Genomic DNA, 27,599 nt, shown 5'->3' on the forward strand with positions numbered 1-27,599 from the left:
TGACCTGAATGACAGTTGCTATGTTGAAATTTAACTGTTTGTAAAACTATCGCCCCTTCTGGCTCCGTTCAGAGTTCATTAGTTGGAAAGGAAAGTGGAGCTTCAAGATGGATTCTTCTCACGTCCAGAAATATTATACAATTCCACACAGGCATGTCAGAAATGAAGATTTTGAGAAATGTGACTCAGTTTCTCCAGATGTCACCTATGAAAATTTTTTTTAAATGTTTTAAGGCCGAATTTAACCAATAGACACTTTTTTTAAAAATGCACATTTATTTTTATCCAGATCAAATTCTGTATTCAAACTGTAATGATCTCTTCTTTCAGAGTGACTGGTTGGTTGGTTGGTTGGTTGTCTTCTTACAGGGAGGGATTTCCTTCCACTTGCTTTGATGAGAAGGATTCTTTTCTTATTTTAACAAGTCCCAGAGTTCTTGGCTCTTAGAGAAAGAGGGAGAGAGAGGAAAACAGATCTATGAATTATTTATTTTCTGAAACCTTCCTGTTTTCCTACCACCACCCTCTAACAGGGTACTAGGAAAGAGCTTTTATTTAAGGATCCATGGGCCTGTAAATCCGAGGGCTGTAAATTATGAGCTTTTTAGACAAACGTAATCAAAGGATTAATGATTCGTGGGCAGCCACACAGGATACATAAAATAAAATCAACTTATAGGCATAGTATAGTGACATTAAGAAGATCAAATTAAGAAAATCAAGGAGATGGACACTGGGGAGGGTATGTGCTATGGTGAGTGCTGTGAATTGTGTAAGACTGATGATTCCTAGAACTGTACCCTTGAAATAAGTAATACATCATATGTTATATATGTATATATATAAAAGAAAATCAAGGAGCAAAGTCTAAAAAACTTCAACAATGAAGAGAGACACACAAAGGACAGAGGATCAAAGTAACATTAAATGTCATAAGGCTGTGCCTGATGCAAGAAGACAAGGAGTTAATTTTCATATTGAAGAAAAATAACTTTGAATTCCACGTCATCTTTTATAAACATTGCTTCACAGGTATATTTATTTTTTTTTAGACTTTTTTGATCAAAGGTATCATTTGTAGAAGAGCACGCAAATATCACAAGCACGCTACTTCAAGTGTCATAGGGTAAACCTACTCACAAAGCCAGAAGCACATCAACAACTGCACATTCCCAGCTCTCCAGAACTTGTCACTACCCCCCCCCCCCCCACTCTCACTAACCTACATTTAACCTCCTAGACTAGGCTTGCCTGCTGGTACACATCCTATCAATGACATCAGAGACTCAAACTGCTCTGTGGGGAGCCTGCTTCACTCTCTGCCTCTGCCTGCCACTCTGCCTGCTTGTGCTCTCTCTCTGACAAATAAAATCTTAAAAAAAAAAAAAAAAAGAGGCTTTTTTCTAGAAATTAATTGAGCAAACCTATGGCAAAAAATTATGAAGAAAATTGGGATACCTGGATGGCTCAGTCTGTGACGTGTCTGACTCTTGATTTTGGCTCTGATCATGATCTGAGGGTCGTGAAATTGAGGTCTTCATAGGGCTCTGCACTGGTCGTGGAGCCTGCTTAAGATTTTCTCTCTCCCTCTCCCTCTGACCCTCCCCCACCTCTAAAAAACTACTAAAAAATAAGAAAAAAAAAACAATATAGAATGATATATGAGAAGTAGAACTGACATAACAAATAGAAAAAATAAGACAATGTTATGAACATTCATATCAAATTTGAAAACACAAAAACACAAATTTGAAAATGACAAGCTGGTCATAAAAATTGAAAAACTGACATTTTAACAATATTACATCTTCATATATATTACTGAGATATTGTTCCATTTGCTGTGTCTTCTCTAATTTCCTTCATTAATTTTTTTAAGTTATTTGTTTTTAGTAACCTCTATACCCACCTTGAGCTTAAACCCAGCTGACCCAGCCAGGTGCCCTTCATTAATGCTTCGCATCAGTATGCAGTCATTCACCTCCTTTGTTAGGTTTGTTCCTAAGCATTTTACTCCTTTTGGTATTATTGTAAATGGAATTGTTTTTCCAAATTCCTTTTCAGACAGTTCATTGTTAGTGTATAGAAACACAACTGATTTTTGTGGGTTGATTTCATACTCTGCAACTTTACTGAAATTGCTTATTTGTTTTAAAAGTTTTTTATGGAGTCTTTGGGATTGTCTACATATAAGATCACGGCATCAGCAAACAGGAACAGTTTAGGTCTTCCTTACTGATTTCTATGCCTTTTTTTTCCCCCCTCCATTAATTACCTCCATTAATTACTTAGTCTGGCTAAGACTTCCAATATTATGTTAAACAAAAGTGACAAGAGTGAACATTCACGCTGTTTTCCTGATCATTGAGGTCAAGCTTACAGTGTTTTACCATTGAGTGGGTTGTTAGCTATGGGTTTTTAATACATGACATTTATTATGATGAGATACCTTCCTTCTTTCTATACTTAGTTTCTTCAAAGTTTTGATCATGAAAGTGTGTAGAATTTTTTCAAATCCTTTTTCTTCATGTGATGAGATGATCATGTGATTTTTAGTCTTTATTGTGGTTAATACAGTGTAGCATGTTCATTAATTTTCAGATACTGAATTATCCTTGCATCCTAGGGATAAATCCTACTTGGTCATCCTGTATGAGCCTATTAATATGCTGTTAGATTCAGTCTGACAGTATTTTGTGCAAGATTTTTACATCTATATTTTTCAGAATATTGGCTGGAAACTGTTTTCCTTGTGACATCTTTGGTTGTGATGTCAAGGTAGTGAAGGGCTTCAAAAAATTAGTCTGGAAGTATTCATCCGCTTCAAAATTCTGAAGGAGTTTGAGAAGCATTGGCATTAATTCTTGTTTAAATGTTTGGTGGAATTCAGTGGTGAAGCTATACAGTCCTCGCCTTTCCTCTGTTCAAAGTTTTTTGGTTTCTGATTTACTCTCCATTGTAGTTAGAGGTCTACTCAGACTTTCTACTTTATGACTTAATCATGGGAGGTTAGATGTTTCTAGGAATTTATCCATTTCTTCTAGGTTACCCAGGTTGTTAGTGTGTAATTTTTCATAATAGGATCTTTTACCCTGTTTATTTATAGGACATTGGTCTTCTTTCATTTCTGATTTTGAGTCTTCACTCGTTTTCTTAGTTTAGCTAATGGTTTATCAACTTTATCTTTCCAAAAAACCAACCTTCTGTTTTGTTCATTTTTTTCTACTCTTTTTCTTTTTTTCTAATTCATGTATTTCTGCTCAAATCTTTGTTACTTCCTTTTGCTAACTTTGAGATCAGTTTTTTCTTCTTTTTCTAGCTCCTTAAGGAATAGAGTTGGGTTTCTTATGCAATCCCTATCAAAATTCCCATAGCATTTTTTGACAGAAATTTTAAAAGACACACAATTCTATAATTCACATGGGACACAAAAAACCATGAATAGTTAAATCAATCTTGAGAAAGAAGAATGAAGCTGGAGGCATCACGCTTCCTGGTTTCAGAAGTACAAAGGGGCACCTGGGTGGTTCAGTGGGTTAAAGCCTCTGCCCTCAGCTCAGGTCATGATCCCAGGCTCTCTGCTCAGCAGGGAGCCTACTTCCCTTCCTTTCTCTCTGCCTGCCTCGCCACCTACTTGTAATCTCTGTCAAATAAATAAATTAAATCTTAAAAAAAAAATATAGTACAAATCTATAGTAATCAAAACAGTGCAGAATTGGTATAATGACAGACACATGGACCTTGGGAATAGATTAGAGAATTCAGGAATAAATCCACACATTTGTGGTCAACCACTTTTTACAAGGGAGTCAAGAACACACAATGGAGATAGGATCATCTCGTGAATAAATGATGTTGGGAAAACTAAATATCCACCTTCAAAAGCATAAAAGTGGGCCCTTCCTTTACAACGTCAGAAAAATCAACCCAAAATAGATTAAAGACTTAAATGTAAAACCTGAAACCATAAAACTCCTAGAAAACATGGAGAAAGGTTTCATGAGGGTGATTTTGGCAATGATTTCATGGCTATGACAAAAGTACAGACAACAAAAACGCAAATAGACAAATGGGACGATATGAAGCTAAAAAGCGACTGCATGGCAAAGGAACAACAGACTGAAAGGGCAGCTATAGAATGGGCGGAAATTCTTTCAGGAGTCCTTAGAAAACAGAAAACTCATCACCAATGCAAATATTGGTTTCTCACTGTTATTAATGCATCTAAGACTGTAAACTACTTGCACATACTTGATCCATGAAACAGGAAACGATTACTCAGATACACCGGCAAGTAGTTCCAGGGTAGGCAACAGCTTTTGGTGGCTTTCAGGGTTCAATCTCCACATGAACCTTAAAGGTCTTGACTCAAGCCCGAAATGTTTGTGGTCCTCCAGTCCCTTGCAGATGGTTTATTGCCCTGAGCCTCTGCATCTTAACTTCTCTCAACTTGGAGTTATATCATTTGGCCTAATGAGTTTCTAAAACAAGTTTTCATTTTATTTAGGGCATGTTTCCAGTTATGTTTTTAAATTAATCAGTGCGGGTGATAAAAGATAACTTGGCCTCTGGAAAAAAGTTTCCAAACCATCTACCTGATAAGAGATTAATCTCCAAGGGGAACCCTCCTACACTGCTGGTGCAGCCACTCTGGAAAACAGTATGGAGTTTCCTCAAAAAGTTGAAAGTATTGGGAGAAGGGGGGTGGGGTTATGGACATTGGGGAGGGTATGTGCTTTGGTGAGTGCTGTGAAGTGTGTAAACCTGGTGATTCACAGACCTGTACCCCTGGGGATAAAAATATATGTTTATAAAAAATAAAAATAAATAAAAATTTAAAAGGTTGAAAGTAGAGCTACCCCATGACTCAGCAATCACACTACTGGGTATTTACCCCAAAGATACAAATGTAGTGATCTGAAGGGGCACATGCACCCCCAATGTTTATAGCAGCAATGCCCACAATAGCCAAACTATAGAAAGAACCTGGATGTCCATCAACAGATGAATGGATAAAGAAGATGTGGTGTATATCTACAATGGAATACTATGCATCCATCAAAAAAGAAACCTTGCCATTTGCAACAACATGGATGGAACTAGAGGGTATTATGCTAAGAGAAGTCAACCAGAGAAGGACAATTATCATATGATCTCTCTGATATATGGAGCTTAAGAAACAAGACAGGATCATAGGGGATGAAAGGGGAAAAAAAAAAAATGAAACAAGAAGAAACCAGAGAGAGAGAGACAAACCATAAGAGACTCTATCTCAGGAAACAAACTGAGGGTTGCTGGAGGGGAGACGGGTGGAGGGATGGGGTAACTGGGTGATGGACATCGGGAAGGGCATGTGTTGTAATGAGCACTGGGTATTATATAAAACTGATGAATCACAGACCTGTACCCCTGAAACAAATAATACATTAAATGTTAATTAATTGAATCTAAATTTTTTTTTTTAAAGGCTAGTTAGTGGCAGAATTAAGACTCCATTGAGTGGGTTGGGGGGAAGAAAGGTTAATCTCTAAAGCATATAAAGAACTCCTGAAATTCAACAGCAAGAAAACTAATAACAAACTAAAAAATAGGCTAAAAATTTGAACAGATACTTCTCCAAAGAAGATATAAATGGCTAAAAGGCATGTGAAGAAGTACTCAGTGTCATTAATCATCAAGGAAATGCAAATCAATACCACAATGAGATATTACCTGACACATGCCAGGGTGGCTGTTATTAAGAAAACAGGACAGGGAAGTGGGGGAAGATTTCAGAATAGGAGGATTCTGAGTTCACATCCTCCCTCTGACACACCCAGGCAACAGCTACATGTGAAGCAGCTCACTCTGAAAACAACTCGAGACTGGTAGAATAGACTGTTCACAGATAGGACAGAAACGGAAGTCCCATTGAAAAGGGTGGGAAGGGGAGAGATGCAGCCATGAATCAAACTTCCAGCAGGGTGACCTATAAGCAGTAGGGATCTCACAGGTGCAGAGTCCTCCTTGAGGACCAAGGGGATCAAGGCCCATATCAGGCACCCCGGGCTCTGATACGGGGAAGGGAGGATGAAACCTCATAATGATGTGGGAAACAAAGGCAAAAGAAATGTAGCTTAAATTAAAATTGTCTTACAGCTTGCAGCTCACTGATAGATATCTGAAACGTGCAAAACATGACCTTCCTCAAGGAGATCCTGGCTGCCTTAGAGACAATGTTTATTTTATTTTATTTTATTTTATTTTATTTTATAATTAACATATCATATTATTTGTGTCAGGGGTACAGGTCTGTGATATCGTCAGTCTTACACAACACCCACCGTAACACATACCTTCCCCAATGTCCACTCCCCAGCCACCCCTTCTCACCACCCCTCTCCCCTCCAGCAACCCTCGGGTTTTGAGTCTCATGGTTTGTCTCCCTCTCTGGTTTAGTCTTCTTTCATTTTTTTCCTCCCTTTCCCTATGGTCCTCTACCTTGTTTCTTAAATTCTGCGTATCAGTGAGACCATGTTTAAAAGTAACCATATCTTGGGTGCCTGGGTGGCTCAGTGGGTTAAGCCGCTGCCTTCCGCTCAGGTCATGATCTCAGGGTCCTGGGATCGAGTCCCGCATCGGGATCTCTGCTCAACAGGGAGCCTGCTTCCCTTCCTCTCTCTCTGCCTGTTTCTCTGCCTACTTGTGATCTCTCTCCGTCAAATAAATAAATAAAATCTTAAAAAAAAAAAAAAATGTAACCATATCTTGGCAGCAACAGGCCCTTCAAGGTCCTGAAAGCCTTGCTTCCAAATTCCTTGGAGACTTGTGCTATCCCTAACTCCCATGAATTACAAAGTATGCAATCAGTCACTGCTCACGATCCCCGTTTAGCTCTTTCTGTCCACAGGTCCTGTCCGCGAATAGGGAAGGGCTGAAGGTGTAGGCTGAGGAAATGACCTTCCTGACTAGGCTTCACAGCTATTGCTGGCAAGTGGAGATGCTGAGACAGAGCAGAACAAGAGATAAGGGAGCATGCCAAGACAGCCCGAGAATCTCAAGGCCACAAGCTTCCCGGTCAGTCCTTAATAAAAGACCGCCACTAACAGCCCTCATTTGGCAACCCATTCGGGACCCCTCTCACTCTAGAGAGCTTTTTCTTTCCTTTCTGCTCTCACCTTCACTTAGTGAACTTTCACTTCACTTTACCCTTTTGTGTCCAAGAGATTTTCTTCCACTCTGTGAGACAGGAGCCCTGTAACCCTGCAACACTAATATCTGGCTTTGAAAATCAGCAGGACTTAACTCCAGGAGCTTTGAAAATTGGTGGGGCTTACGAAGGAGATTCATGGACTAATTTTAGCATGTCTGTGAATTGCTATTGTTAATTGATAAATATTTGTATAGATAGATAGATAGATAGATAGATATCACATCTTCTTTTTCCATATATATATATATATATATATATTTCTCCCGTGTGTGTGTGTATTTGTCCTGTCCTATCTTCTTTATCCATATATATATATCCCATATATATACATATCTCCCATATATGTATATATACACATATATATATAATTCGTCCTGTTTTATTTATAAATATAAGCAAAAAAATATTCCCAGAATGGTTTAACACTAGATATCTCTCAATGTTGTTTATCATATTAATGGACTACTATGAAAAATTCATATGACTGTTAACAGATAGAAAATTACTTAAGTTCAACAATCTATATATGATAAAATGACAGAAAATAGAAATATTTAAACACTTTCTAAACTCAATAATATGCTTAATAGCCAAACACTGCAGCAAATATTACATTTAGTGAAATTTAAAACAGTCTTCAATTGCAGAAACGCAAGACAAAGGTAACTGGTATTATTTAACATTAAAAAAGGTATAAAGATTAGAAAGAAAGAAGCAAAATGTTATTGAGTGCAGAAGAGATGATTATCTAAATGGAAAACTTTTAGATAACCAGAAAAACTATTAAGTAATGAAGAGTTTACCAAAGTTCCCAAATTAACCTAAAAAATTAACCTAAAAAATCCTAACAAGTTAACCTAAAAAATCCAGAGCTGTTCCTAAATCACTAATAACCAGCTAGGAAATTTCGCTAAAAAATTAAAATATCATTCATCATAGTGAACAAATTAAAAGTACCAAGGAATTAATTTAGCAAACACAAAACCTACAGAGACAAAATTTTAAAACTTTCCTAAAAGGCATTCAGAAAGACTTGAATAAATAGATAGCATATTTATGGGTGAACTAAATTATATTGTACAGATAACAATGCTCTCTAAATTCAATTAATCTGTCAATTCAATATAAGACTAACCAAAATTCCAGCTATATATTTTAAATGAAATAAACTTATTTCATGATGTGCATGTGTGTGTATGTATCCCTGAATGGGATGCGTCTTTAAAAAACACAAAAAGGGATCTCTCCCTACCACATTTTAACATAACATAAGACCATAATAAAAAATTATATGCAGTCATGAAGAAACAAAAAAATTAAACCATGCAACAAAGCTCTCTACTTGAGAGAGCTAAAAACAGAGCTCATCGATAAGGAAAAGGACAGATTGTATATAACTGATGTTGGGAAACCTGGCTCATTATATGATGAAAATCAACAATATATGTCATTCCTACGTTATGTACAAAGGTTAAAATACTTAAATATGAAATAGAAAAATATGAAGCTAATAAGTGCAATTATATTTCTGTGAACGTACACAAATGATGACTTCTTAAATAGGTTCCTAAACTCAAACTGTTAGGTGAGAAATTGATGGATTTAACAACATCAAAGCTTAAAGATGTCTGTTCTTTCGATGATATAACTGAGAAATTTAGTAGAGTGGTACCAAATAAGGAGAAGTAATCACTGCCTAGTACATAAAAAATCTAGAATATTCTGCAAATACAGACAACCAACCAGAAATTACATGAAGATATAGATAAGAACCTCACAGAAAGGGAAACCTGAATGGAAAAGAAGTACACAAAGACATGCTCATATTTAATAACACTCAGGAAAAAAAAAAACCCAAAAACAAAACCAAAGCAGTCATTCAACTGGTGGTGTTGGTTGGAAGGGTCCTGAATTAGGGGACAAATAGAAATACTGTTCTTCAATCATCATATGCTCTCCCTGATATGAGGAATTTGAGAGGCAAAGTGGTGGGTTTGGGGGGTAAGGAAGGGAAAAAATGAAACAAGATGGGATCGGGAGGGAGACAAACTATAAGAGACTCTTAATTTCACAAAACAAACTGAGGGCTGCGGGGGGTTGGAGAAGTAGGGAGAAGGTGGTGGGGTTATGGACACTGGGGAGGGTATGTGCCATGGTGAGTGCTGGGAAGTGTGTAAGCCTGACAATTCACAGACTTGTACCCCTGCGGCTAATAATACATTATATGTTAATTTTTTTTTAAAGAAAAAAAAAAGAAAAGAAATATTGTCCTTAATATTAATACAATTTCACATGAACCCACTAGTTCACGAAACAGGATTATATAAACAAATCTGTTTCCATTTATTTTTCAAATGATAATTAGTTCTACCAAATGGATTATTTAATATGTTGATTTAATATGATAATTTAATAAGTTAAGTCTTAAATTTGAATTATGCACAATGACAGCAAAAATCACACACCTACCAATTACCTGTATACAGGAAAATCTTGGTTGATTAAAGATTCCACATCAGGCTGGCTCAGCTGGAGTGCAGTTTCAAGAGCATTCTCTGACCTATAGTTAGGATGACATTGATAAATCGGTAAGACGAAGACAGCCCAAACACTCCCTCTAATGGCAATAGATTGCAAGAGTTTTCTATGAATAAAAGTTGGGAGATTGAGATCTCTTTAGAGATTGATCAAAATGTTTTCAGTGTTTAATTCAGCATAAAAATACTCCATTAACAGAATTTGAAGTTTATTTCTACCCTATAATAGTAAGAGTCATAACTTACGATTTATCCTGTTGAAAAATATACCCAATACCCACTACACTCCCAAATGTCTACCTCTCATCTGCTCTGTAAATTCCAGGTTCATATATAATTGACATATTCTCTTGGATGTCAAATAAGCACTTAAAAATTAACATGTTCAAAATAGAACTCTTGATCCTCCCTAAAAATTTGTTCTTCCTCTAATTTTTCCCCATTTATAAAAGATTTCTTCAATCTTTGTCAAAATGTTCAGAATCATCAAGATAATTTCTCCCTTTTCCCCTTTGCCCACATCTATCCAGGTGCAAATCTTGTCATCCTAAACCTCTCCCTAATTCCTCAATTCTAAGGGCTACCACCCTAGTCCAGACCACTGTTGATTGCCAACTTGACTATGGCAATCACCTCTTTAAAAACCTTCTTTCATTCATTCTGGAGCTCTAAGAGACTTTGTCCACGTTCCAGTGACAGAGGTCTTTTTATAGTGTCACTCAGATCCTTCTACCCCCTTGTTTTAAATACTTCAATAGTTTGGTATTGTAAGTAGCAAAAATCCCAAATGCCTTTCAAGGCCCAAGGGCCTTAGCTGTTCTAAAGCCCATCTCTATTTCTAAATCATTGTTCTATGCACACTTACCCCATTTTGTCCTGGGACACACCAAGCTCATTCCCACCTTGGTACCTACAATAACTCCTCCTTTTTTGTCTGGAATACTCTTCTATGAGAATGTCACTCACAACTCTTTTCTTATCCAGGTCCCAATTTTAACGTCAACTCCTCAGAGCAACCACTCAGTATAAACTAGTCCCATAGTCTCTTTCAATTACATCATTCTGCCTTATTTTCTAAATAGTGTATATCACCAGCCAGTGTTCTCTTGCTTCCTTTTAACTTTTCATTGACTACCTCTCCCTATTGAGACATACGCTTCTAAAACTTTTTGTTTGTGTCTCTATTGCCCTCACAGAGAATAATGCATAGTAGTTCAGACACTCAAGAGGTATCTGTTGAATAAATAAATATATACTTTATTACGTTAGTCCTATAAAGTGAGACTACTTTCATCTTATGTGGCTTTGTGAGGTAGATTATCTCTTGCTTCCAATCTCAGCCTTCTTCACCACTCAGTGGATCCCTCCCACCAGCGGTCTGAAGTTCATGTGCTCTCTCCTTCAAAATCTGTTCTAAAGGAAGAGTCATAGGCTCAAGTCACCAGAAATGACTAACAGCCTACTTTTATAACAATCCCAAGTACGGTGTCATTTGAATAAGAATAAACTCTTGACTGCCGGAATTACTAAGTAAATAGAAAAAAGAGTTTTGCATCATCATTCTTTCCATGATAACTTTTGCCAAAGCCCTTGAAATGTCCTTTCTTCATATTTAAAACTAGCCCCTATTTGACCTATCTTCCCTGACATAGATAGGTAGAATGCAACTTACTTTTTCTTTCTCCAAACAAGATAAATAACAATTGACAAAAAACATAGCAGAAGTATGGGTAGACCAACGATACACAACCAAGTATAAGGAGAATGAGAAGTACCTGAAAGACACAAACCAGAAACATGCTCTTTGGGACTATACTTTCCATACATTATACTGCCATTTTGACACTTTAAAATCTGCCAATGATATTTTGATTTGCCATTGTTTTGTTGACATTCAAATTGATACTATGAGATTATTGGCCATATTCAATTTTATAAAAGAATATGCTAATGTGTATTCAAATTGAAAACAGACAATATTTAATACCATTTGATGACACTCAAGAAAAAGCAAAAAAGACAAAACCACCCAAATACTCAACAAAAGAAAATGTTTAAGAAAAATATAATGTAGTCACATTGAAATACTATTCAGTTACTAAAATGGAACTTTCAAAGAATCTGCAAAAGCCTCAGAAAATAAATTTTTTAATAATAATAATTAGTATTTAAGAATAATGTGTTAAGTGATGTGATAAGCATCTTATAAGGGTGATTTACATCAACTGAGTATGGTTATTAGGTATAGATGGGGAAGCAAAGGCTCTGAGACGTTAAGAAAACTGTCCAAAGATAGATAGTGATTAAGTGGCAAAATTGGGAAGCAATTCTGTTCTGTCTGATTTTAGAGCCTGCAGTCTTATGAAAAGAAATTACGAAATTTTAAATACCAACACTTCATGATAGCTATTTTGACCATGGTGTTACTAAATTGTATTCCAAGCCACTTTTCTATGTAGCCTTTTGAATATAATTTATATTTTCTATTTTAATTAAGTTTAACCAAAGGTCATCATGATTATCATGATTCTTAAAATATAAGAATATCTAAGAATTCTTAGCTAATTCTTAGAGATAAAAATGAACCTATACACTATGTGATGGACCTCAAGAAAATTTGTACTTACATTAAATGGCATGAATTATTATACATTTTGTATTCGTAGGTCTGCTTCTGGTATATTTCAGGGTCCTTTTTCTGATTGAGATCATTTTTCTATTCATTGTTACCTCTTATTTCTATTTAATTTGCTGCTTTCAATTTTTCATTACCATTGAAGAGAAATTCTTGCTACTAATTACTTCTTCATTGATACTATTAGGAAAATCCATGTGAGAAATTTTGTGTGATTTATTTTTGACTATTCAGACATTACTTTGTTTCGGTTTTTAGTTTTAACTATTTTTTTTATACTTTAGCTCATTTGAAATGGGCGAAGGAGGCTAGATTATGAACAGAGCCCTGAAGTAAGCAATAATAAACCATGGGAATAAAGTCTCTATAGAAGAACTCAATAGAATTAGGGGTTTATATCTCTAAAATTTGTTACAAAGCTAAGCAAGGAGGAATTCTCTTCTAAATTGATAAGTTACTCCTTTACAGACCATTGAAGCTCAGTGAGAAGTGAAATTAATATAATAATCCAGCTAATAGATTGATGGGAAGTACTTGTGGTATTCGATGGACATACTCCAATCTCATGACTTGGGGAAACTTTCAGGAAAAAAAGAGCTGATTAAACTCAGCTTCAAGAAATACACATCACAAAATATTTACCTCTACTCCTTCCTATGTTTTCCTTAAAATTATAGAAGCAAAAATAAAATGTTTAAATGAAAAACAACAAACAGAAGAGTGATCTTCATTGGCAAGAGATTTCAACAAATTTCCAAAAGGTGTAAAGTGGATAGAGGAATGGCTTATGAAGGTGCAGGATGATAGAAGCTGCAGGCTCGTGTATGCAAAAAGCAGTTTACATCTGGCAGAGACAGCCCTGCAGAACCTGAAGAGCATTTGTACTCAGATGGCAAAAGGAGGAGGAGCGGATCACAGAATGAAACTTAGAGTCGAAAGTACCCATTTATGTATCTGAAAACAGAATTCTGGAGAGGCAGGTGTGCTTAATGTGCAGCCAAAAAAGAAAAAAAAAAAGAAAGAAAGAAAGAAAGAAAAGAAAGAGAGAGAGAAGAATAAGGGGCAGTTAAGTAATTTAATGAATATACCAGAAATAAATACAGTACAGAGTCAGAGGCCCAGACTACAGCCCTCCACATTCTGGCTTCTAGAGTCTCCTGGTTGGGAGGAGTCAAGATGGCGGAGAAGTAGCAGGCTGAGACTACTTCAGCTAGCAGGAGATCAGCTAGATAGCTTATCTAAAGATTGCAAACACCTAGAGTCTCCTGGTTAACTGTCAAAAGCAGCAGCCTGCTTTCTGCAAACAAAAGTCGTTCTTTACAAGATACAATTAGCCAAATAAGGATTCTATAATCCTCCAGTCAGGGCTCACCAGACTTTGAATAAAACCTGTAATCAAAGTAAGAAAGACTGAGTAAAAGAAATGTAAAATTAAAATGATGGGGAGCACCTGACTGGCTCACTCAGCAGAGCATGTAGACACTTAATCTCAGGATTGTGAGTTCAAGTCCCACATTAGGCGTAGATCGTACTTCAAATTTAAATACATACATACATACACATGGTAGTGGGTCGGGGGGAGAGTGGAAGAGATAATTTTAAAAACAGAGGATATTATAATACCTCTAAATTATTATTCCCAGATAGATTTGACAAGATATTATTTTCATACAGCAGGAAAAATTGTATATGAAAAAATAAATCAAGTATAAAATTAATCTTAAGTTGTAAAAGCAATTCAAAAATATAAACCTGATTATCAAAAGAAGGAAAAATTGAATTAAGGTGTTCAAAGATAATTTTTTTAAATCTCCCTGATACTATGAAGAAAAGAAAAAGAGATATATTTTTTCAAAGAAGAAAATAAAGTTCAATTGAAATGTTTTAATGTCTATTTAATTGAGGTTTATAAAAAGAGAATAAGTTAAGTGAATAGGTGGAAAATTCTCAAAGAAATAAGAAAATATTCAGAGTTGAAGGATTTGAGTCTCCAAATTGTGTGAGCTGATTAAATGCCAATAACATTGAAGTATTAAAAATAAGATAAAATAGCCTAAAAATAGCACTAGGACGTTTCAGAACTCTAGATAAAGAGAAGATACTGTATTATCAGAGAGAAGATACAGTAATATTTACTATTATGATTATCTGATTGACATTTGACTTCTCAGCAGTAACAATGGGTGATCAAAGATAATGGAGGAGTACTCTACAAGATCTGAGGACAGAAAGATGGTTAAACTAAATTTATGTAAGAAGCAGCCTATCAATCACATGAAACAGTAGTCATTTTTGTGTGTGTGTGTGCTTTATTTAGGTTAGTCCACAGTGTGTTTAACTCACAGACTAATGAGATATCCTAGGTTTAAATGAGGTTATGGTTAATGCATCTGAACTATGTACTAAGCAACTTATTCCAATATTCCCATAGCTGGTTATGCAGAAAAACTGTTAAACTTCCAAAAGATATGATGTCTCCTTCATTCATTCAAACTTTATGATTCAGTTTCATTGATGACTAGTGATGCTTTTTGGTTCTTGGATGATTTTAACGAATTATGGAGAAATCCTCACCATTTTCCTGAGTCTACACATTTTCCAAAAGTGATTAAAAACATTAACCCACAGACTCAAGAAGCTTAAGAAAATACAAGCAAGATAAATACAAAGAATGTGACACCAAAACACTAACAATAAAACTAACCTAAAATAAATACAAGGAAAAAGTCTTAAAAGCAGCCAGGGTGAAGAGGAGATACATTCCTTTCTAAGGACAACCCATAAAACTGATATATACTTTTTCAAATGAAATAATGAAAGTCAGAAGCTAGTAAAATACCATTGTCAAAGTGATGAAAAAAAATAACTATCAAAACTGAAATTTAGGGGCGCCTGGGTGGCTCAGTGGGTTAGGGCCTCTGCTTTTGGCTCAGGTCATGATCCCAGGGTCCTGGGATCGAGCCCCGCATCGGGCTCTCAGCTGGGCAGGGAGCCTGCTTCCTCCTCTCTCTCTGCCTGCCTCTCTGCATACTTGTGATCTCTGTCTGTCAAGTGAATAAATAAAATCTTAAAAAAAAAAAACCTGAAATTTAAAAATCCTATAAAAATGTGCCTCAAAAGTTAAACATTTTATGACCAAAAATATTAAAAGAATTGGCCATCTATACATCTTCACTAAGGAAAAGCTAGAGAGAATTCTTTTGGCAGAAGATAAGCAAAACTTTGGACATAGACAAAGAAATAAAAAACAACAGAAAGGATAAATCTAAAAGAATACTACTACGAATAACAGGAAAAAACAATAATATATTTTGGCATTTAAATATATATAAAGAATTAAAATGAATAAGACATACACCTGAAACTAATATAACATTGTGTGTCAACTATATTCAAACAAACAAAAATTTAAATAAATAAGTTAAATGAAATGCACAAAATGACAACATGGAGTGGAAATTCATATAAGCTTATTGTATTACCTAAAAAATAATAAAAATAATAAATTATATTAGTCAAGAGATGTAAGTTGCAGTCTCCAAGTGAACCACTTAAACTATACAGAACATATAGTTAACAAATTAATGAAGGAGGTAAATGAAACAAAAATAAATAACCCAAAAAAATTCAGGAAGAGAGAGAAAGGGACATGAAATAGGTCAAATAATAGAAAACAATAGTAAGATGGTATATGAAAACTCCAATATACCAGTATTTACACTAAATATATAGAGAAAAAATGCTTTAGTGTCAAAAGATTAGGTGAAATATAAAAACAATTATTTAAATTCTATAGGAAATTATATAAATGCAGAAACATAAATATATTTAAATTATTACTTAAATTTTTAAGGAAAACCATACTTTGTTTAACTATGGCTTTGAAACAAAGGGTACAACTGACAGAGCTTGGCTGGAAGATAGGCAAGGAAAAATTGGCAGCTAAGAGACTTCCTATGGTGGATGACACAAAAGTAAATTTTACCACGCTGTTGAAGGTTGTAGAGGTAATCACCAAAAGAACTATATTGGGAAGAAAAGAACTATATTGGGAAGAGGAAAAGTTGAAGGCGGTGTAAGTGAACCTGGTCTTCACTGACTGTGGCAGAAATTCAATGGAAAGCAGTTAAGGTAGATGAATTTAAAATTTGCCATTTAAGAACAAAGATTAGGCAGAACTGGGGTAGAGAAAGTTTTCATTACTTCAGTCACTTAAGCATGCTCATGTATCACAATGACTTAACATTTCTAAAAGTAGACAACTACACATGCACTTCTGATATGAATTTTTAAAACATTTCCCCTTGTTGATTATTACTTCTACTTACATTCCTGTTTGACTGACAAAGGAACAATCTTCTCTTCATTCCTTAGAGGATGATCCATGCGCACAGTCAGATATTGGAGACCTAGGGACCTCACAGTCTCCAAGGATATGTTGCACATTTTAGTGATAGTCACTGTGCCATTTGGATTCTGAGCAAGGTATTCCTCAGGTGGATTAATCAAGACTTTTGATGGGAAAAGAGATATCTGAGGAACAGGTTTTCCCATAGCTGAGTAAATAAATCTAAGAAAATCTTCAGAGTCAAGATTGGACTGGAGTTCGGTTTTTAATCCAGATAGAGCTGAGACAAAAAAGGAGACAGAAAATTAAATATAAAAAAATGTTAAAGATAGACTTCCCCAAATATTTATATGATGACAAAATGTTGAAACATGTCCCTTTCAGGCACATTTTGCAAAACCTCACAATTCCATCTCTTGCACCCACCATCCTCCAACTGAAGAGAAATGCTTCATATCTCCACTTTCATTCAACCTTTAAATTACCTTATATAAACCTCCAGTACTTTAAATTTACAGCAACATAATGAGGAGACACTCTGATACTATCACTATTCTTTCAACATTTTGTTAATTCTTATTTTCTCCACTCTTTTTCTTTTCCTCTCCTTCCCAGTGAAAATTCTTTTTTTTAAGGATTATTTATTTATTATATATAGACAGAGAGAGAGATCACAAGTAGGCAGAGAGTCAGGCAGAGAGAGAGAAGCAGGCTCCCTGCTGAGCAAAGAGCCCGATGCAGGGCTTGATCCCAGGACCCTGAGATCATGACCTGCATAGAAGGTAGAGGCTTAACCCACTAAGCCACCCAGGCACCCCCGCCCCGTGAAAATTCTGATGCCATCCATGAACTTTACCCACCAGATTAAAATCAGTGCAGTGTAAAAAGTTAGATGCGAGGTCAGAAGACCTAAATGTTATGCCTGGTCCTGTATTGTGTGAAAATGGAAAATCATATAACTATCATTGGTTTCCATTTTTTTTCTTCTGTATAACAAAAGCATGGGTGGCCTCTATTATAATATTTCCTTCTCTGACATTCTTTCTCTGGACCTTAACCTTGAAAGACCAACCACATCCTCAAAATTTTGACTCTACACAAAACATTTACATACCTATAATGGTAAGGCAGATTTGTCCCCCATGGCTGCCGTGTGGGAACACATTAAATAGACATTTGTAGCAAGCTTCATCTTCAAATGTTACTTCACGGATAGTTATGAATGAGGAATTGGGTTCAATGACCTCACAGTGCAGTCGATCTCTGTATGGTGGAAGAATCGTTTCTCCATATACACTGCTATATGTGCCAATATTTTGTGGCAAAGAACCTTGAATCTTCTGCCAGGTAATTTGCACAATATCTGCTGGAGTTGTTAAATTGCAGAAGATGGTCACATTTTCTCCAAATACAGCTGTTTCATTATTTTTGTATTTTATTCTGTGTGGGGAACCTGAAAATAAAACTCAGTATGAATTAGGAGAAATGTTCTTTCATACTACCTTGGACTTACCCCTATCATAGCACTTATCTCTCTGTTTTATAATTATCTTTTTATATGTGTCTCTTTCCCACTAGAAAATGTACTTTCTTATCTTCTTCACCACTGATAAGTGGTTTCTAAAAGTGTCTCTGGCATATACCACCTAATCAATAAATATTTATTGAGTACAAAAATTGAAACATAAATTGACCAACACAAGTAATGGTAATTTTGATGAATTTCTGGAGGTTGACTATGAATTAGCTTGAGAGTAATAAACTCCTCAGGACTCCAATCTTAGAGAGGACCTAAAATTCTATCAGTCTCGCCAGCATGAACCCCTCCAGGTTCTTACAGTGAAGAGCCAAGAAAAATCACCTCATATCTTTGGCAAAGGAAGGGGGAAGTAACCACATTGAAATAAGCCCAGGCCATTTTCTATTTAAAGGAAAAAACCCTACTCTCCAGAGAAAAGACTTTACAGTATCCTTATCTTACGCAGGTAGAAGGACAAGGACCATACTCTGGTTCCCTTTAGCTTTCCTATCTTACCTAAGGTGGGGAAGGAGGAGTAAAAAAGTAAGAAAACTTATGATGGCCACAGCCAAGAATCAGAGGCCCTACAAAAGAGTAAAATTTGAACATGAGATTTTAAAATACTTCCCTCCCCAACTCTTCATCATCACATCAACAGAGATCTAATATAGTGACAATGGATTACAGCTGATATGGTTGCAAGTCTCGGACTTTTATTAACAAGGAGATCTTAGAAAAATTCAAAATCAGCAGAAGAGACAGAAACAAACAAACAAACAAAAAAAGTACATGAATTTGAAACCCTTAAGCATAGACTTATTTAAAGAGTAAACACAACCCAACTCCTTGCCAGATTAACATAAAACCCATGCTAAAGCTCTACTTACTTTGGTTCTTCTTTTTTTTTTTTTTTTTTTTTTTTTAGATTTTATTTATTTATTTGTCAGAGAGAGAGAGAAAGAGAGAGAGCGCACAAACAGGTTGAGTGGCAGGCAGAAGCAGAGTGAGAAGCAGACTCCCTGCTGAGCAAAGAGCCAGATGTAGGACTCGATTCCAGGATCTTGGGATCATGACCTGAACCAAAGGCAGTGGCTTAACCAACTGAGCCACCCAGGCATCCCCTTACCTTGGATCTTATTATCTGATATATCATGTCTGGATTTAAACAAAAAAAGTATGTAAGTCATGCTAAAAGCCATAAATAAAAACAAATTGAAGAGACAAAACAAGTGTCCAAGCCAGATTCAAATATATTACAGATTTTGAAATTATCAGATGGAATTAAAATCAGCCAAGTGTAGACTCTCATGGAAAAGTTGACACATGCAAGAATTCATGGATAATGTAAACATGAATATTGACAATTTAAAAAGAATTAAAAAGAAAATGCTAAAGATATTACAAGAAAATAAAACTATGGACCAATATCTCTTATGAACATAAATTCAAAAGTCCTAAACAAAATATTAGCAAATTGAATCCAACAAAGTATCAAAAAAATATGCTTTATGGTCAAGTGAGATTCATTCCAGGTATGCAAGGCTAGTTCAACATTTGAAAATCAAGTAATGTAATTTATTTAAACCACAAACTAAAACAGAACATATTTAATGATCATATCAATAGATTCAGAAAAAGCATTTGATAAAATCCATCACCAACGCATAATAAAACTTAGTAAACTAGGAAAAGATGGGAACTTCTTTTACTTGACAAAGAATATCTACACAAACTTACACCTAGCAAAACTTGAAACTTCCCCACTAAAGAATAGGAGTAAGGCAAGGATGTCCCTTCTTACTACTCCTTTCCAATATCATACTGTAAAACCTCTTCCTAATTCAAGAAGGCAAGAAAAGGAAATAAAATGTATGCAAATTGAAAAGGAAGGTATTAAACTGTCTTTGTTCACAGATGATATCATCATCTATGTAGAAAATCAGACAGAATCAACAAAAGAAACTCCTAGAACTAATAAGCACTTATAGGGGGCACCTGGGTGGCTCAGTGGGTTAAAGCCTCTGCCTTCAGCTCAAGTCATGATCTCAGGGTCCTGGGATTGAACCCCACATCAGGCTCTCTGCCCAGCAGGGAGCCTGCTTCCTCCTCTCTCTGCCTGCCTCTCTGCCTATCTGTGATCTCTGCCTGTCAAATAAATAAATAAAATCTTTTTTAAAAAAAGCAATTTTAGCAAAGATGTAATATTACAAGGTGATTTTACAAAAGTCAGTCACTTTCCTGTATATTAACAATGAACAAGTGGAATTTAAAATTAAAAACACAATACCATTTACATGATAAGCAACCCAAATGAATTACTTAGGTATAAATCTAACAATGCATACAAGGTCTATATAAGGGAAATTATAAAACTGTAATGAACAAATCAAGGAAGAATTAACTAAATGAGGAACATTCCATGTTCATGGATAGGAAGACCCAATGTTAAAGTTCGTATAGAGAAGTAAGACCCAGAATAATTAACATAACATGAAAGGAGAAGAACAGAGTTGAAGAACTGATACTACTTAACTTCAAAATTTATTCTAAAACTACAGTAATCAATACAGCGCAGAATTGGCAAAAGAGCAGATAAAGAGATCAATGGAACAGAATAGATTCCAGATATGGATGCACATACACAATGTTAACTGATCTTTGACAACAGTGCAAAGAAATTCAATGGAGAAAGGATAGTCTTTTTAACAAAGGATGATGCTGGAACAACTGAGATTCTGATTATTTACCTGGGGTTGCCATAATAAATTACCACAAACTTCATGGCTTAAACAATTTATTTTCTCACAGATCTAGAGGTCAGAATTCCTAAATCAAGGTGCTTTGGACTCTTTAACCCAACCCAGGGTGATTTTCTCCTGAGATCCTTACCTTAATTTTATGTGGAAAGACTGAATTTCTAAATGAGATCACATTCTGAGATTTCAGATAGATAAGTGGAGGGGGGAGGCAGGAAGGCACACTATTCAATCTACTACAATATCCATATGTTAAAAAAAATTAAACAGACCCCTAACTAACAAAAGTTAATTGAACATGGATTATAGACCTAAATTTAAAATGTAAAAGCTCAAAACTTAGAAGAAAAGGTAAGACAAAATTTAAGTGATGTTGGGTTTGGTAATGTGTTATTAGATACAATACCAGAAGTATGATCCATGAATGAAAAAAAATTGCTAAGTTGGACTTTATTATAATTAAAGACTTTTGCTTTGTGAAAGACAACATAAGGATAATATAAAGACAAGCCTCAGACTGCAAGAAAGTGTTTATAAAACACATATCTGATAAAGGACTTCGTCATAGAGCATTCAGGCTGCTATAATGTTGCCTGGGTAGTTTATAAACAACAGAAATTTTTCCTCACAGTTCTGGAGGCTGGCCATCCAAGATCAGGGTGCCATCATAGAACTCTTATTGTGTCATCATATGGTATTAAGGAACTAGGAAATTCTGTGGATTTTTTTTTTTTTTAATAATCTAATCACAGTCATGAAGGCTCTGCCCTCCTGACTTGCTCACTTCCCAAAGGCTCCACCTACTTATACCATAACATAGAGGGTAAAAATTTCAGCATATGAATTTTGAGGGGACATATACATTCAGGCCATAGCAGACTTGCATTCTTAAAAAAAAGAAGAAGAAAGAAATCAAGCAATCTAATTAAAAAAATAGGAAAAAATCTAAATGAACACCTCACCAAAGAAGATGTATAAATGGCAAATAAGCACATGAAAAGACACATGAAATCTCTTGTTGTTAGAAAATTGCAAATTCAAACAATAATGAGATTCCACAATATGTGTATTAGACTGGGAAGGGGAAGAAAAAAACAATACTAAATATTGGTGAGGATGTGAAGTGGCAAGAACTCTTGTTCATTTCCAATTCTAATGCAAAGTGGTAGAGCTAGAGTGGCAAGACAGTTGGGCAGTTTCTTACAAAACTAAACATACTTTTACCATGAGATCCAGCAAGTGTACTCTTAGGTATTTACCCAAATGATTTGAAAACTGATATTCACATAAGAACCTACTTGAACATGTTTATAGCCTCCTATTCATAATCACCAAAAATATAAAGCAACAAGATGACTTCAATAGGTGAATGAGTAAACTATGGTTCATCTATACAATAGAATATTATTCAGCCACGAAAAGAAATGAGCTAACAAACCACACACACATACACACACACACACACACATACACGCACACCATGGATGAACCTTAAATGCATATTGCTAAGTGAATGAAAATAAACTAAGAAGCCTACACACTGTGTGATTCCAAGAGCATGTCATCTTGGAAAAGATAAAACTATAGAGACAGTGAAACGATCAGTGGTGACCAGGGGTTTGGAGTAGGGAGAAGAGTTGAGTAAGTGAGACACTGGGTATTTTTTAGGACAATGAAACTATTCTGTATGATACTATAATGGTTGATATATGATGTTATGTACTTGTCAAAAGATATAGAGACTCATAGCACATAAATTGAACTTCAATGTATTCAATTAAAAAATTATTTAGGAGACTGGGGATGCCAAGGAGTGCAGACTGAAACATGAAAATCTAACTGTATTATAAATGTATCTTATATGGATATGAGTTAATAATATGTACACTTGATACAATGTAATTAAAATGGCATTTTACCTCTGTGTTCTTCCTCCCCCAAATCTATAACGGGAAGTCTAGTCATGAGAAAAAGATCAGACACATTCTGATAGAGGGTAATTCTACAAAATACTTCACCAGGCCCCCGGAAACAGGCAAGGTCATCAAAAACAAGGAAATTCTGAGGTAATTGTCATAGTTAAGAGGACCCTAAGGAGTCATGATGAATAAATGTAATGTGGTGTCAGGTGGGCTCCTTAAACAAAAGTTAAAAGTCAAGGAATACAAATAAACTGTGGACTTTAGTTATGAAAAATATATCAAATTTAATTTATTAATTATAACAAACATACTATACTAATGTAAAACATTAATAATAGGGAAAACTGGGTAAAAGATATACGGAAACACTGTACTATTTTCTCAGTTTTTCTGTAAGCCTAAAACAGTTTTAAAAAATAAAATATTTTAAAGAAATCAATTCTATTTCTATATATCTTCAATAAGCAAATGGGAAAAAATTAAAAATGCCATTTACAATAGCCTCCCTATCTAGGTAAAAAGAAAGAAATACATAGGGAAAAATCCACTGAATGATATATAAGACCTTTTCACTGAAATCTAAAAAATAAGTCTGGGGAAAAAAAATGAAGTAGACTTACATAAGTGGAAATATATATCATATCATAGTTAAGAAAAAAATAAAGATGTCAATTCTTTTCAAGCTGATTTTTAGATTCCATGCAAATCTAATAAAATTTCAAGCAGGTTTTTTTGTTTTGTTTTGTTTTTTGTTTTTTGTTTTTTTTTAAATTCTGGATCTGACAAGCAGATTCTAAAAAAGCCAAGGCAATAAACTGGAGACTTACTATCCAGGTATAAAGCTAAAGTGATACAATGTCATAATTATTCAAGGATAAGGAAACAGATGAAATACAATTAAATAGAGTCAGAAATGGTCCCACAAATACATGGTTATCCGATATATATGACAAATGGAACAGAGAGTGCATAGGTGTGGGGAAAAAGATTATCTTTCTAATAAATGATGTAAATTAGATATCAATGTGGAAAAAATTATATATTGACTCCCATCTAAGACTAGAAAAAATTCCATTTCAAATGCTTCAAATAGAATACCACCTCAAAAATAAAGTATTATAGAACATCTGCTTGGCTAGAGTAGCCAACGATTCCTTAAGAAGGGCACACATCGGGGCGCCTGGGTGGCTCAGTGGGTTAAGGCCTCTGCTTTCAGCTCGGGTCATGATCCCAGGGTCCTGGGATTGAGCCCCACATCGGGCTCTCTGCTCGGCAGGGAGCCTGCTTCCTCCTCTCTCTCTCTGCCTGCCTCTCTGCCTACTTGTGATCTCTGTCTGTCAAATGAATAGATCTTTTAAAAAAAAAAAAAAGAAGGGCACACATCAACAGTTATTTGATATTTTATTCCTTTTTTAGGAATATGACATGATAAAAAAATCAGAAGTGGAAGATTGGTCTACTTTAATATTTAATAATTGCAGTCTATCAAATGATAATAATGATAAAAATGATAAATTTTCATAAGTAAAAAGAGAACACATAGAGTAAGAGAAGATGTTTGTGATGCATATATATGACTAAGGACTTGGGTTCTACAAATCAATAAGATGAGGACAGACAACTCAATAGAAAGTTGAGCAAGATTTATGAATTGCACATCATAAAAGAGAATGCCTAAGTAACCAATAAACATATTTAAGGTGCTCAACTTCTTTAGTCATCAAACATATACAAATTAAAATCCAGACTACACATGCACCAGAATGACTAACATCAAAGACAAACAATACCAAATTTGGTGAAGATATAGAGAAAACACAATTCATACACACTTTGATGGGAGTGTAAACTGAAAAACCCTTTGGCCTGATAGTGGATGGTACTGTAACAGCATTGTTACTTGTACTGGTACTGGTGACAGACAGTAGCTACACTTGGTTTTTTTTTTTTTTAAGATTTTATTTATTTATCAGAGGGGGGGGGAAGAGAGCGAGCACAGGCAGACAGAATGGCAGGCAGAGGCAGAGGGAGAAGCAGGCTCCCTGCCGAGCAAGGAGCCCGATGTGGGACTCGATCCCAGGACGCCGGAATCATGACCTGAGCCGAAGGCAGCTGCTTAACCAACTGAGCCACCCAGGCGTCCCCAGTAGCTACACTTGTGATGAACATCGTATAACACACAGAATGACTGAATCACCATGTTCTACACATGAAACTAAGGTAGGATTGTGTATCAACTATACTTCAATTAAAAAAAAAAAGCTGAACATAGACATATCCTATGATCAAAAAAATCTATTCCTAGATATATCTCTAATAGAAATGTATATATATGTTCTTCAAAACATATGTACAAAATGTTCATAGAAATACTATTTGTAATAGTCAAAACAAAAAATTATCCAAATGCACATAACAGAATTGATAAATAAATTATGGTATTTATACAATGGAATATAATACAATAATGAAATTTAATAAAGTACTTTCATCTATTTTCTACTTTTACATCTACATTCAACAATATGGATAAAACTCGCCAATATGTTGTTGAGCCAAAGAGACTAAATACAAGTGAATAAACGCTTAATGATTACATTTACAACAGAAAAAAAAATGAATCTATGGGGTAAGAAATTTGAAAAGTAGCATTCTTAGGAAATTAAAGAAACGGGGCACCAATAAGAGTTTAGGATGCTATTAACATTTCGTTTCTGATCTATAATAGATATGTTGGTATAATCATGAAAATTAATCAGACTGCATACTTATGTTTGTACACTTTCCTATATGCCTATCTTACTTAAATGCAAAGGTGAAAAAAAAAAGCATTTATCTCATCTGCTTCATATTGTGAACACTTACCTCATCTTGTGTTCTGTTTTGCATCCACTTCCCTATTACATTCAAATTATAAACAAAAATTTTTTTCAAATATTTTTGAAAAATTCATTATGTACACAGCATTGGAGAATATTTAAATACATAGAGCATGCTTGTTGTACAAATAGTATTTCATTAGAACAAAAGACCTATGATGATGTCTTAACCTCTGCTAATTTCAAGAAGTATGATTTTAAAGCAATCGTTTACTTTTCTAAGCCTCAGGTTTTTCATCTGCAAAATGGCCTTAGTGATACCTGACTTACAGGGTATTGTGAGCATTGAAAAGAATGTGTAGATATAATGACAGTTGTAAATCACCAAAACATTTCAGTGATCATGGGTGTGTAGACCCTGCACCCAAAGAAAGACCCATTACAGGTTTCCCTTGCTATCTGAAAATAGCGTGTTCCTATGAAACCTTTCATAAACCCAAAATGTTTCAAGTGTAGAATATTCCCTGCTTTCTGAAAGTTGCAGTTACATCATTTTGCTTTTACAAAGGACCTACATTAGTACAGGAGGGCCTTTTTGTAAAAGTGAAAGTCCTCCTCAATTTTTTTTTTTTTTTTTTTTTGGTTAGCAACAACAGGTAGTAATGTAGGTCATTAATAAAAGCAAAATGATGTAATATGAATCTTCAGAAAGTGGGGTATACCTGTAATACCTAATGAAAGTCTAAATGGTAACAAATAAGCTATCACTATTTCTGTAACAATTTCTAAAATTGTGCTTGCCACATCTCTTTACCATTATTTGTCCACATGCTCATCTCCCCCACTAGATTCCGAGTTACCTGATGTCAGAACCACCCTTCTCCATTTTGTATTTTAAATGCTCAAGGAAGTTAAGAAGAAGTAAAACTCAGGCATACTCACTTCCTCTTCCTGTCATGCTTCTTTTGTCCTCAGCATGTGTCACTCCCATTCAACTTTTGATTAAATTATCTAATTGAATTCAATGCTACTTCTCCCAGGAAAAACTCCTTCACTAGAAGCAATCATGATTTATTTTCTCAACTAAATTCCTGCAAAACATTAGTGACTGCCCTTACCATGAACCCAACAGGTTTTAGATGGAATTGAATTACATATCTTTATTCAAATAATTTTAAATGGCTAGAAAATATCAGGACTTGAATATTTATTACATCTGTAATGTTGCAGGAGTACCTTAGTTTGTAATGATAAGCAAACTCACAAAGGAAACAATGACCAGATTTAACAACATAAAATTGAAAAACCTCTTGGGGACCAAAACAAGTCAAATTCAAACTTAACACAAATGGGCTACAAGAAATACTGCAAAATTAATGAACTCACTAATTAGGTACCTAGCCAGTTAACTAGCTAACTGACTTGCAAAAGGACCCATCCTTCCAGCAGGTTTGTGGCCGTTCTAATATGAGCTACTTGGGCTCACTGCAGAAACAATGCTTATTACCTTTCTTTCATTCTCTGTTCACCAAGTCACTGTGTCAAATATGCTCAATTTATAGTGTTTGCTAGTTACCAACAACCTGAATAACTACATGATTAACATGCAGACTCAAACATAATGCTCTGCTCCTGTAACTTTACAAAAGTGGAAAGACCACCCTGGTATTTATTTGCCATTGATTTCTGGCCACAATGCATTTGCAAGATAAAGTGAAGAGTTACCTGATCCTTGTACCCAGATGGGAAGCATGAGGAGATGGAGGATGAAATGGAGTGGAAAGCCCATGAAATTTATAAAATCTTCAGTAACACGTGCAGTACTTTATTCTCTAGCTGGACTTTAGCTCTGAAATGGCAGTTCTCTTCAA

General features: G+C 35.2%; 1 protein-coding gene across 4 annotated transcripts; it reads right to left on the minus strand.

Moving 5' to 3' along the window:
• Window positions 1-256: 256 nt before the first annotated feature.
• On the minus strand, window positions 257-27,599 carry LOC132012232 (OX-2 membrane glycoprotein-like). Of its 4 annotated transcripts, XM_059391980.1 has the most exons (7): window positions 27,454-27,599; window positions 17,827-18,165; window positions 16,693-16,992; window positions 11,402-11,504; window positions 9,669-9,752; window positions 1,459-1,513; window positions 257-443 (listed from the first exon to the last, which is right to left on the minus strand). In XM_059391980.1, the coding sequence occupies exons 1-6, from the start codon at window positions 27,515-27,517 to the stop codon at window positions 1,507-1,509; spliced, it is 897 nt and encodes a 298-aa protein (XP_059247963.1). In that variant the 5' UTR covers window positions 27,518-27,599; the 3' UTR covers window positions 257-443; window positions 1,459-1,506. The 4 variants fall into 4 exon arrangements, with proteins under 4 accessions (XP_059247963.1, XP_059247964.1, XP_059247965.1 ...); XM_059391981.1 differs by lacking the exon at window positions 1,459-1,513 and having other exon boundaries at window positions 9,662-9,752; XM_059391982.1 differs by lacking the exon at window positions 1,459-1,513 and having other exon boundaries at window positions 9,658-9,752.

The sequence above is a fragment of the Mustela nigripes genome, chromosome 2, assembly GCF_022355385.1.
Source record: "Mustela nigripes isolate SB6536 chromosome 2, MUSNIG.SB6536, whole genome shotgun sequence".
Lineage (NCBI taxonomy): Eukaryota > Metazoa > Chordata > Mammalia > Carnivora > Mustelidae > Mustela > Mustela nigripes.

Coding starts and splice junctions, on each gene's coding strand:
- LOC132012232 (XM_059391979.1), bottom strand. CDS start 27,517: ATGGGCTTTCCACTCCATTTCATCCTCCATCTCCTCATGCTTCCCATC. Junction 11,505..16,692: donor TTTGTCAGTCAAACAGGAAT/GTAAGTAGAAGT, acceptor TGTGTCTTTCAG/GTACTTCTCATTCTCCTTAT. Junction 444..9,668: donor CAAGATTTTCCTGTATACAG/GTAATTGGTAGG, acceptor TCTTTCTCTAAG/AGCCAAGAACTCTGGGACTT.